Source organism: Equus quagga, chromosome 12, assembly GCF_021613505.1.
Source record: "Equus quagga isolate Etosha38 chromosome 12, UCLA_HA_Equagga_1.0, whole genome shotgun sequence".
NCBI classification, from domain to species: Eukaryota; Metazoa; Chordata; class Mammalia; order Perissodactyla; family Equidae; genus Equus; species Equus quagga.
In genome coordinates this window covers 33,855,192-33,867,954 of record NC_060278.1, presented here as the reverse complement: position 1 = coordinate 33,867,954, position 12,763 = coordinate 33,855,192, and the positions used below count along the sequence as shown (strand labels likewise).

The following is a 12,763-nucleotide window of genomic DNA, read 5'->3' as shown; positions in this document are numbered from 1 at the left end:
ATGGGCTTGTGGGCGGGGCATGACTGAGGCCTCGGCCCAGGGGGAGGGGCAAGGGCTTGTGGGTGGGGCATGACTGAGGCCTCGGCCCAGGGGCGGGCTGTGTGAGCATGCACCGTGCAGCTTGACGCCAGCAGCGGGTCTCTCCTGTCTTCTTTGTTAGCCTTGTGAGCATGGGATACGCCACAGGAAGAGTAGCAGCGCCCACAGGGTGTTCTTAGGAGGGGACAGGGTGGGGTCTGGAGCGGCAGCAAGTGTGCCTTCTGGGGCAGCTTGAGCAATGACGCGCGCAGAACCCACGAGGTGGAGAAGGACCTGTGGGCGGTGGTGGGGGTCCCCCTGGAGATGGGAGGATTGCAGTGGGTGGGAGCATCCGAGGAGAGCCCGAGTTTCCCAGGATGCAGTGTTCCTGTCCCCAGGTGCTGCGTCGTTGTCGGTAAAAGAGCCTGCCCACCCCAAGGCCCGAATCTCTGTCCTTGTAAATGGTGGGTGGCGCTCAGAGCGCACCAGGAACCGCCCAGGAGAGCTTGAGGCCCTGTCTGCGAAACTCCGGGGCTTGGCCTCAGGGTTGGCATTAGCCTGGAGTTTGCAATGCATCTTGGGCTTTTAAAATCCTTCTCTTGTGAAAATGCAAGTTGATTTCCCTGCTGGCGTTTTTGGTCGGTGAGGACTGTGAGGAAGGGCAGATGACACACCCAGCTGCTTTCAGAACAGTTCTGGGTAGTCGTTCAACTCTAAATTTAATCCAAAGCCCACGTTTCCACGGGTGAAGGAAGCAACTGGGTGGAGGAAGCTGTCTGTGGACAAATGAGGATAATAGTTGGAGCGAATTAGCAAGTGTGGAGAGAAGAGCCCATGAGCAGAGTGACAAATTTAGAATCTTTAAAGACATCTGGTCAGCGAGGCCGGCTCGTGATTGAGTGGTTAATAATGGAACACCCTTAGTTCAGTGTTTCCGCCGTCCCTGGCCACTTCCCCTGCCAGGGCCGCCCTTCTGCTCCAGCCTGCCAGAGACGTTTCCAGCCGGACAGTGGAGGCGTTGAGCCCCTCGTCTGTGACCTTTGTGAGCTTAAGGTTTCAGCATTTCTGCTACTTATCCAGCTTATCTATGTTCTTTAATCGACAACTCACTGAGAAGATTCCCGATTTCCTTTCATATTTGATACAGTTTCACTCAGCCTGACAAATGCTTTCCCACTGCTGGCCAGAGCCTCACCCTCAGGGTCCCCCAGACTTGCAGCTCCCCGTTCACTGTCCCTCAGATACACACAGCAGTGGAACACGTTGACAGGGCTGAGGTTGGCCCATGTCCCCCTGCTCTCTGAAGCCTATTGCCCCCAGTTCGCAGGACCCGTCTCTCTAACTCTGTGGTTGATTTTTCTCCAGGCTAAAGCAGCTGGACAAGCACAGCCAGGCCACAGCCCAGCAGCTGGTGCAGCTCCTCAACAAGCAGAACCAGCTTCTGCTGGAGAGACAGAGCCTGTCGGAGGAGGCGGGACGTCTGAGCTCCCAGGTACTGTGCAAAACCCAGCACAGGGTGGGCGTCCTCTCCCCCAGAGAACACGCAGGGGACTGCACAGGGGTCTTTTTCTTGTTCCCTTTTTCAGAGCTGCATTTTAAGAGGCTTAAATCCCCAGTGATCACATTGGTCAGCTGAGAAGCTGAGGGAGAGCCTGAAGACTGTGCTGGGCACGAGGGGGACACAGAGGAGCGGGGGCCGCGGCCAGTCCTCTTTAGGGAGCTGGAGTTTGTGTGGGAGAACAGACCTGTGACCCTGCAAGCGACCCAGCAAGCCGCACCGAGGGCTACGCTGCAGAGTGCGGGCGCCGAGGGTGCGTGTGGCAGTGGAGCAGGGCGTGGGCAGGAGGCCTTTGGGACACGATCGGCTCCGAACTGCTCCTGAAGGATGTGCACAGCTTGAGCTGGTTAAGGACAGCCGTGCTCCCAGTTAGAGAATGGGATGCGGGAGTCTTGTCCTCAGTTAGCTGGTAGTCGAGCTAAGATTTTGAGCGCTTGCAGGGCCTGGCGGTGTTCTGCACACAACAGGCATTCACTCTTTACCCTTGAGGAAGCCCGCAAGACTGACATTGTGTCTCCATTCTACAGAAAGGGAAACTGAGGCTCAAACAATCCGATAGAGCTAGCAAATAGGGACACTGCAAATCAACCTGTCTGACTGCACAGCCCAGGCTTTCCCTGTTCAGGTAGATCTGGGGCCAGCAGCAGGGATAATGGAGGAAGGAAATGTCCAGGAGGGTTGGAGTATGGAGTGAAAGCTTTTTCCTAGATCTCTTCTCTTCCTGTCAGAGGCCGTGCTGCTTTGCCCCGTCAAGCGGTGCGTTAGGGTAACGAGGTGGTCCGTGGCTGCCCGGGGCCGCGGCCTTTAATTGGCCTTGCACCAGGTGCTCCGAGAGTGTCCAGGACGTCATGCAGAAGTGCTTGCAACGAGTAAAGGCAAAAATGCTTCTGGAAATGAGAGTGATGAGAAAATGTCCCTCATTCTCCTTCCAAGATGACCAGTGGACTTCGGGGATCCACTGTCCTCAGAGGGATTTTTCCCACGCAGCCCCCAAATCCCTCTGCAGGGTACTGTTTGTCCCACAGATAGTATGTGAGCACCTGAGTGCCAGTCACGGGGCTAAGGCCCGGGCCAGAGACACGCGGTATGTCCTCCAGCACCTCGGGGTGGCTCACAGGGAGGGGGTGGGGTACCAGCTACACACCACGCACATCACTGTGTTTGGGACGCTTGCAGATATACAAGTACCAGGAGCGTGGAGTCCAGGGCCTGCCTGCACACACACCAAAGCAGCGTCTCCAGGAGCAGGGCCTGGGGATCTGCGCTCTGACAAGCTGTTTGGGCCGTTCTGGAGGACCCTGAGGTCTGAGAACGTTGGAAGTGTTTGGAGGCAGAGAGAATGGAGAACAATGCCAGGCAGTGTCATTGTCGTGAGGCCCTGGACAAGTCACTGCGGTCTCTTCCCGGCCTCAGTTTCCACGTCTGTGCAGTGGGTGTTCCGGCAGCCTAGCTCAGGGGAGTGACGCGCTGAGTGCCTCTGGGAGGTGCTGGGCAGGGGCATCTTCCTGGCGCTCCGAGCGCGGGCTGCTCCTCTCGGTTCTGGACAGGTCGTTGTCACGTGGGGTTGCCTTGTAGCTCCCCGTGTGCCTACCTTCCAGCATGCTCAGATCTTAACATGCTTAGAAACCTCTTCCGCGGCTTTACAGATCTGATAATTGCCAAATGGATTGCAAAATTTTCATAAAATGTATGTAAAAAAAGCCGCAAACCTCAAAAAGTCCTCAGAAAACCCAGCAGTTTTCTTCCCTCGCCTGAAGCAACAGAAGCCACTTGACGGGCTGTGCCCCCTGACGCTGGCCCATCGGGCTCGTCTCTGAAGCCATCTCTCAGACTCGAATATTCCGTCTGGGTTATTTTCATGTGCACCTGACAAAGGAAGTTGGGGGAGGCAGCGCTTGCTGGCTTCAGAAGCAAGCACACGTGCTCAGAGAGGAGGCCGGAGAGCTGGCCGGTCCCTCTGCGGGCCCTGCAGCCTGGCCGCCCTCCCGCCTGCCCGCGGCCTCGGCCGGGTGCTGAACTCCAGTGGTGGGTTTGGCTTCTCTGAGCCCTGGAGGTGAATAAGGCTGCCCTCTGCCACCGCAGGTGGTTCGGAGGCCGCAGCCTCCAGAGGGGTCCCGGGCATCAGGGGCACCCCCCGTTTTCCTGGAGCTGGGACCCAGCTTCTCTTCCGGTCGGGGTGCTCTAGCTCAAGGCTTCCATTCTCTCAGCCTGGATGAATAAGTATAATAACTTAATGCTGTATGTCAAAGTCCGAAAATCTCTGTCCACCCAACGTCCGAAAGAGAATGGCTATATTCTAGCCTGAGCAGCTGCTCCGAAGCTGAGTCACCTCCCTCCCGTTCACTCTGGTGTGCCCTGTGCCCTGAGGCCCATGGCAGGGCTTGGCTTGGCCTGTGGCCTCAGACAGGAAGCATCTAGCCTGTTTAGAAGGCTTTATTATTCTAAATTGTTTCTGCTTAAATTCTGAAATGGGCACAACAACGTGTCTGGCAGACGGAGCTGGTCTAGTTGCAATGATGTTGTAGTGACATCGTCCCCTCTCTGCCACCGTGCAGTGCAGGTGCCCCAGTGGCCATGGCTCAGGGCATGACCACAAAGCTCAAGGCTGCTTTTTGACTTGTTCTTTGTTTAGGACTGACTCAAAACAAGGGCTTTGTTAATCTCCTGCTTCACTCCAGGGGGAAACAATGTCTAAAATGGCTTAGAAAATGTCCTGAAATGGCAGTGCTGGCCCTGGCAGAGAATCAGAGACAGGACAGCACCAACCAGCTTTGCTCCTGACTCGCCTCCAGCATTCCTTCTCGGTCCCCGCCTTCCCCCTCGGGTCCCCACCTTCCCCCTAGGGTCCGCCTTCCCCCTCGGTCCCGTGTTGTCTCCTCTTGGGCCCAGGGCTTGGTTGAGCAGCAGTGCTCTCACCTCTTCCTGGGCCGTGGGCGTGAGGCCCTGCTGGGGAGGACAGAGACTGTCGTGGTGGTGGCGTGGTGGGGGTCCAGGGTTAAGGAACCAGGGTCCTGAGGAGTTTAGCCAGGCTGACAGCTGGGAGCAGGGTCAGGGGTCTGTGACCTAGCTCCTGGGGGCGTGAACATCTGGCCGGGCGCCGGCTGGTGAGAAAATTTAGTCTTTTCTTGGGGAGAATGGCATCTGAGAGACAGGAAGAACAGCAGTTGTCTGTCCGTTAGAGGACGGCCGCATACTTCCAGAGTGTTTTCCTTGCTCACGTCCTTACTTGGTGGTGACTGTGGTTCAGCTGACGCGCATCTCCCGAGGGGCCCCATCCCTGCAGGCCATGTGGCTCCATCCACAGCCTTCAGTCGGGAGAGATTCCTTTATAGTCCCTTCAGATGGATCAATTACAGTGTAGACAACAGTGTCTGAAACGGACTTATCAGTGGTTACTCAGCTGACCCTAAGACTTTTGAGCATTCTTGGCAGTGAATTTACTTTCTAATTTGATTTAAACTTGTGCATGGGTCCAGCAGCCATATCTGATTATATTCAAACTCCCGGACCTGATCTCGTTGCTCCAGAGGACTCCTGGAAGAGCGCTGAGAACAGGCCCGAGAAACAAAGACACGGAGGCGGAGGAGGCCTCAGCCACGTGAGCCCCGGGAGGGCCCGAGGGGCCGGCGAGGAGGAGGAGCCCGCAGGTGGCCAGCCTGGGACTTGGAGGTGTTCACCGGGTTTGGGGTGGGCCATCCCAAGCCGGGGCCTCGTCCGGCCGGCGCAGGTGCTTCCGCGGAGCCAGCTACCTGCAAGACAGATGGTGCTGGAAGAGAACGGCAAAGACGCTGAAGAAAATAAATTAAAAAGCCTCCTCCTGAACCAAGAGTTTTTGGAAAGAATTCTAAATAGATGAAAACAAACAATTTGATTTCAACCAAATTGTTGTTTTTTTGTTTTTATCCTGATTTTCACCCGAATTGTCAGTCTCAAAAATAAACACTGATACATTCCCAGAAAATATTTTTCAAATAAAAACTGACTCTGTTAAAGTTTGCTCTGATTCTTTCAAAACTGTGTACGAGACACTGTCAACCAAAGTGACTTGCATATTTTTTTAAATAAACTTGAACATATGCAGCTAAAATGTCATTAACTCCCGGCTGCCCGAGTGTTTCAGGGAAGGCAGGCCCTGAGCCGCGCCTCCGCCTCCAGGGCCTCCCAGCGCAGAGGGGCTGCCCCGAGCCATCGCGCAGAGGGCTTCACTTTCTGTTTTTTAAACTAAAGTCCCTGTGTGCAATTAATATTGGAAAGCACCTACAGCTTCATTTAAACCAAACTTGCTCTTCCGTTAACACGTCCCTTTGTCCAAGAGTGAAGAATTTCAGAATGAGAGTTGTGGAAGAAAGATCCATTGAAGTTTACATCGTGGCAGATACGTTCTCTCTGCTCCCGCTTCCCGAGTCAGACGTTACATTTTCAATATAAATTCACAATCGAGATTTTAAGGGGAGCTAAATATTTTAATCCAATTAGACAAGTGAACAAAACACTGAATATTGCATGGCGTGTGGATAAGTGGTTCTTGCCTTTAAAAGACTGCAGTTCCGTCACATTACAACCCCAAATGTCAATGTTGTCTTTATTTCTAACGCTTTCAAACATGAGGCAGCCAGAGGCTCCACTCCCTGCTGTTGGTGACACTGTCTGTCCTTTGGGAATTCTTAACATCTATTTACCATGGAAACATGGTTCACATAAAACAGAGACACCTGCCCTTGTGCAGAGGAGGTTCTCGTGACTCAGGGGACCCACTGGAGGATTACAACTCGGGGTCCCATGGCGATGGGAGCTCTTGAGTCTGCGAGTGCTGTGGGGAGGCGAGGGCCCAGCAGATGCCAGAGCCTGGGTGTGCTGTCCTCTGAGCCCGAGCCCTCCCATCTGCACCGGGTCCCTTGCCTCCCCCGCCCCACAAGTCCCACGTCCAGCTTGAGATGCAGTTTTCCATGAAGCCCAGGGACGGTCATCGCCCCCTGCTTTCTGCAAGGCAGGCTTCCCTGCCTCTACCTTGTCATTTTTCTGGCTTCTACAGTTCTTTTCCTTTTTTGGAGCCCAGAGACAGAAAGCCAGGCCCCTTAGGCCAGGGAACCCGGGCTTTGAACTCTGACTGCAGCAGAGCTGCCATTGTCAGAGGCCAGCCAGGCGCTGGAAGGGAGAATGAACTGCTGGGTCTGCGGTGACCGTGCCGTGAACTCCTGCCCCGCTTTGCAGCTGGCAACAGCCAGATTCCAAAAAAGGCCGTGCCAGAGCCGGAGGGGTAGAGGCAGCTCAGCCGCTTGTGCCGGGGGAGAGGGAGGCCTCTGCCCGTCCCAGGCGCCGAGGCCGGGTGGAGGACACCTGCCTTCTGTCTACTGCACACTCACCTCTGTCGGCCACGTCCACACGAGGCTGCAGAGGACTGGCCAGGGCGCCTGCCCCAGAGCAGACTGGCGACCCCGTGGCTCACTTGGCTTGTTTCCAGGTTGTCTTCCACATCTGACTCCTGCTTAATCCCACAACTGTCACACTTGGCCGCCGCAGTCTGTCACTGGGCTGGGTGGAACAGCACTGAAGAGCCTGGACATTGAGGGCCAACTGCCCCGGTTCAAACCTCAGCTCTGTACCACTTCAGGCTAATGTTTTAGCTTCCATATCCCTGTTTCTGGTATAAAACAAAAAACATAACAATAGATCCGGCTTCCCTTTCAAAGGGAGCTCCCTGCATCCCCCAGAGCCCAGCAGGGATGGCCATGAAGCCAGCAGGGTTTGCACTGAAGTCATCACAGCCTTGAGGGCCGCTTGGAGAAAGCATTTAACATCCTTTTTGTACAGATAGGAAAATAAGGCCTAGAGAAATGAAGCGACAAGAACTGGGAAGCGAATGGGCAGGAAAGGAACTTCTAGAGAGATCGGGACTCATGCCCTGGGCTGAGGGATGGTTGGAAGGGGGCGAGGGACCACGCCACGACGGGGAAGGATGCTGCCTGGCTGGGAAAGCTGCAGAGCAGTGGCCCTGGCTCCCAGAGGGGGGCGTGGCGGAGCCTCTGAGAGGGCTCTTCTGGTGGCTGTCCTGGAGCTCTGTCAGCTGAGGGCAAGCTTTGAAATGCCCCAGGTGGAGGTGGGGGGAGGGATTCTGCCCTCTCTGGATAAAAATAGATGCTTTCTTGCCAGAGGCACAAGGAACAGGACCATTTTTTGACCTGGCCACACGGAGGCAGAAGATGTGCAAATAACAAGGCAGAGAGCAAGGAGAGGGTTCCACTTGGAGGGGCTGTGGGGGAGATGTGCAGAGAAGACAGACCAATGGAAGCCTGGCTCAGGCTGCAGCTGCCCATCTCCTGTGAGCGGGCCGAGGTGGTGCCCTGCTGTTCCCCGGCTGCGCAGGCTTGGGAACAAAGCAGCAGCCATGGCTGGACCCCACAGTGTTGGTTGCCTGGGGAACAATTCACGTCCCCCAGAGAGACTCGTTTTTTAACCTCTGAATTTAAAGTCAAACTTCAGAAATAAATTAGACACAAAAGTCAGGGTTTGTGGAGAGAAGGCTCTGTTAGGATTTAAAATGAGAACAAAGAAAATGGATGAGCAACAGTGGGCTTGAAGATGGGGAGCATTTCTATCATCTGTGGACAGTGTGTCAGAAGCGCAGCCGCCAGGGTGGCCAGTCGGTCCTCCTCCACTCTGGAGAGCAGCCCCAGAGAGCTGCAGATGTGGCCACACCACAGAGAATGGCCACAGCAAGGGGCCTGGGCGACAAGTGGAAGGGCAGAAGGACAAGAACATGGTGGCTGAGGGCTCAAGCCACAGTTCCAGCCAGCTGACGTCCCACTGGCAGGCGCATCCTCGTCTCTCCTCCACAGCCGGAGTGGGATCACTGTGGTGTGGACGATGGAACTGACTTTCTGGAAATAAGCCTGGCTAATATGCCTAAGAAGTGATGGCAGACCAGCCAGATTTGGGCAGTAACTAAAGCTTCTCTCTCTGGACGCGCTATAGGATGGGGGAAGCCCAGAGCAGTGTTCTTTACTAAAGGGTCAGTGAACTGACGGCTGTGTTTAGCAGACAAAACAATGACCTATTAGGGTAAATAACTCCTTCAGTCAGAGGTTTCCTGAACGCCTCCCACAGGGCGTGCAGCCGTGGGCACTGGGGAGCGAGCAGTGAACAGTAAGTACTAGAATACGAAAGTGAGGTCAAATACAGGGCTTTGCACCAAAAGCAAATAAAATATAAAACCGATGAAGAGACAGTGATAGCCAGTTTGCTACAGAGGGAGAAACCAGGGTTGACTCTGGTTTGTTCACATGGAGGGCCTCACAGCTGTGTCGCTCCTGACTGGGCCCCAGAGCTGGGGTCACTGGTTTATGGCTCGGATGATAAATTATGAGATGGCCCCAGAGCCCACAGGCACCACCAAGGCTCATAATGAGAAATGCCAGTTTCCTGGAGCTTGGGTTTAAAAAAATCCTGCAACGTATTTTCCTTCAACTCGGGTCTTTCCCAACTTTCTGTATGGTGCATGTGCCTGTTATCGTGTGTTTTCCACCCGAAGTTCAGTTAAATTTTTCTTTGGCAATATGCCTCTTGTGGTTTATGCTTATCCTTGTAGTCAGACATCCTTGAATCTCTAAAGTCAGAAAATAAGCCACTGCCTCCAGAGCACCCAGGTCACCAGGCCGCCTGCCAGGTCACCTGCGAGAACGTGGGGCACAGGGTCCTTCATGGAACTGTACTGGGACAGTTCAGTCAAGACTGGAAGGCAATCAGCTCTCGATGGAGACGCAGTGTTTGATGGTCAGATGGAGCTGGTGGCGGCCTCTGTGCTTGAGTAGTCCCCTAAACACAGAAGGGAGCCCTTTCTACAGCAGGGGGCCTCTGGGCCATGGGGGACTCCCTGCGGCCCATCCAGGAAGGGCCCAGAGAACAGAAGCCCCCTGTGGGCTCTAAGGAAGAGGGCCCACCCACACCCAGCCCTCAGCGGGCTGCACACATCACACCACATGTGATGTGGGCCCAGATGTGTTCAGTGGGAGATGGCACTGTGCGCACCATATTCTAACTGCCCTGTGTCAAAACCATTCCATTTAGACACTCATTCAAGCGTCATAATCAGGGTCACACACACTAGATATCTACTCGAAACGTAAACAACCTTTTCTCATTGTTTTAAAAAGGCAGCAGTCTGATTTTTATGTACCTTGCATGAATTCTGATCCCGGTTTCACTCAGTGTCCCGTCCTGGAAATCCTCAACTAGTGATCACAGCTTACACGGGGTCAACAGGAGTCCCCTGATTCTAGCTCAGGACATCGGCCTTGTGGGTGCAGAGGCCCCCTTGTCGTTCTTGAAGATGATTCCAGCCAAACAGAGAGCAGATTGGGCCTGTGACCCTGCGTGGCTTTCCAGTTTCTCTGTTGAAGTAGAAACTGGGATTTGCAAGGTATCGTCTTAGCTCTCCAACTAGTCCCTATCGTGGGAGGGACTTCACACGAGGGAGGGCAAGGCCTGTGGCTCACTCATACTTCCCACATGGTGCACAGTAGGTACTCAACCGTCGTTTTGTGGAGCACGGCCATTCCCATCAGTTTCTGACCCCACTTCCTGACGCGGTTTCAACACGAGCAGCACGCCAGCAGGGAGGCGGCGGCAGCACCACTTTCCTGCTTGTGGCACCCCCAACCCAGTTTGCATGAGCTAGTTTGGAAACATTTATTCCTGCTTAAAACTAAGAGACCCAGTACACCAAATGCCCTCTTCCAGCAGGGGAGCGGTGGTGTCCCTGGGAAACCCTTTTCGATGTTATAATAAATTGTAGCTAAAAATTGGGAGGCTTTGGCTCGCACTGTCTCCGCAGGAGCTCGAAATTGTAGCTAAAAATTGGGAGGCTTTGGCTCGCACTGTCTCCGCAGGAGCTCGAGTGCCGCGTGGCCTGCTGCCTGCCCCCCGCCCTTGCTCTAGCCTCTCTCCTGCCGGCTGAGCTGTTCTCAGGAAACAGGCTCTGGCAGGAATCGTGTTTCCTCTGCGGGACGGGAAGAGAGGGCCCTCCGGCTGAGTCCTGTCATCAGACTCCCTCATTGAAGGGGCACACAAATGTCTGGAACACAGGCTGCTTTCAGACTAAAGCATTAAAACCAAACAGTTCACCTTGTAGTCCTATTTGACGAGGGTTTTGACCTGTGGTCAAGATGAGACACAAACTTTTCATACAATTGGTCATATACAATTTCCACATTTTTAGCAAAAGAAATTTATTCTCCAAAAACTTAAAAGTGGTAACTAAACCAGTGAGAAGACAAACCACATTGAAGAACAGGATCTATTTAAACTTACTTTTTATTATCATTTTTTCCAGTTACCCAGCATGCCACAGTCTGATTGCTGACCTGATGAAACAGAGTGGAATAAAGGATTTACAAAGAGATAGTGACATTCATCTGGTTTGTATGTGAGACGCCACCACGCGCTGCGACCTCCCTGGTGGACACCCCCCAGAAGGTGGTGGCCGCGTGGGGGCCACATTGGTTGCCGAGCGGTCCCTACACGACGGACGGCTGGAGCTGAAGTCTGACAGATGAGGGGCCCTCCTGGTGTGTGTTTTCAGAAATGGCTTGAGGGTATTATGTTTTTAAATCTGCTCATTTGTATGCTATGTTACACATATGAATTTCAATAAATGAACTTTTCAAAGACTTGAATTGCAATGTTTCCTTTTTACCTCGTGGTGATGAACGAAACACACCAAAAAGGCACATATTTTAACTAGGCCAAAGGGTATTGAGGACCAAACCTTTTTCCTGCCATTCCTGGTCTTTCCTCTTTTTGCGGTCTGTATGTCATCCTTCAACCTTATCTGCCTGTAATTAACATCCTGTAGATGCCCTGACTTCTCATCCGGCTAATCTGACACCATCAGGAGCCCCCAGGAAGCACCAAGCACCCTCCTCTCCACTCTTAACAACAGACGAGAAAGCCGCTCTGGCTCGGTGGTGCCCCTTCTTCTTCAACACAGGGATCTGAGAGGAGCCTAAAAACATACTTAGTGAAATTACAAAATGTACTTCGAGTTCTATCAAATATCTGTACACAGGTTACTATTTTAGTGTAAAATAGTATTTCTACTATACACAGTTAAGCCCTCAAATGCTTTAAAGTAATAAAACCGGGCACTGAAAATGTTGTGTTGTCTCTGAGGATGACAGTGAGACACTAAAGGCGAGGCTGCAGTTGGACTGGCCCCTGACTTCAGGCTGTTCTCCTGCCAGCACTCCGCCATCATCGTCACGGTCTCTCCGGATCGGTGTGGACTAGGCTGTGGGGGCGGTGGCATGACACACACGCAAAGACCACTTGAGTCTCCTGAGCATGGAAAAGGTTCAAGCCTGAAAGAATAAAACTTCAGATTCACAAGTTTTTGATTTCATCACATGTGCTAGACACAAAGGCTGTCACATAAGATATATTAATTGTCCCTAATTCTGTTTTAGGAATACAGTAAATAAATTACACAATATTCTAAAAATAGCACCTTGAAAGGATTATAGAGGACACTCTCTGGTAGCCTCCTGGATCTGTCAGCCCCAGTGGTTTTGAGAGAGGGCGCATGTAAGAGGCCCTCAGATTTGGTGTGTGACATACACGGACACGCCTAACTTTGGTCCCAGAGCCATTCCTCTGTCTGGCCCCATCCCAGGAGGAAAGCCAAGTTTCTACAATAGTAGGATTATGAGGTAAAATCAGAAAAAGGCCCCACCAAAATGATTCTGGGTCCATCAGAGTGTAGTCCAGTCATCCTACCCATCGATTACTGATGCCTAAATTGGTTAATTTGCCATGAAGTTTTGAAAATACACTCTCAAAAAGGAAGTATGCAGAGCAACACATTATCAGGAAGACATTGCTGACGAGCTACACTCCTGAAGAATCCTGGGTCCAAACCATCTGGTGGGAAGATCGTTAGGGTCTTAACAAATCCCCGAGGAGACCTGGTCCATCCCTGGCTTCACAGCGCTGAGTCGGCACCTGCCCTGGGGAGCAGCCCCGCGTCAGTCTGAGCAACTGCCGACCGCCACGTGACCGAAGCAACACAAGAACCCCGTGTGTGCTTCCAGCCACAGGGAATTTACCTGTCTTCCTGCCACGTTTTCTACAGGGCGGGTCAACACCAGGGGGAGGGATTAAAAATCTTTTTTCAGGAAAGAACAATATTTAATT

At 53.1% G+C, this 12,763-nt stretch overlaps 1 protein-coding gene across 3 annotated transcripts in view; it reads left to right on the top strand.

Annotated features, from left to right (window-relative positions):
- Nucleotides 1-12,616, top strand: part of SDCCAG8 (SHH signaling and ciliogenesis regulator SDCCAG8) — a 224,458-nt gene extending 211,842 nt beyond the window's left edge. The window contains exons 17-18 of one of the 3 annotated variants that reach the window (XM_046678394.1): nt 1,384-1,510; nt 10,905-12,616. In XM_046678394.1, the coding sequence (XP_046534350.1) occupies nt 1,384-1,510; nt 10,905-10,934 (157 nt within the window). In that variant the 3' untranslated portion in view covers nt 10,935-12,616. Of the gene's footprint in view, nt 1-1,383; nt 1,511-5,103; nt 5,548-10,904 lie in introns of those variants that run through there. The other 2 variants (XM_046678393.1, XR_006891041.1) reach the window with 2 other exon arrangements.
- The last annotated feature ends 147 nt before the right edge of the window (nt 12,617-12,763 follow it).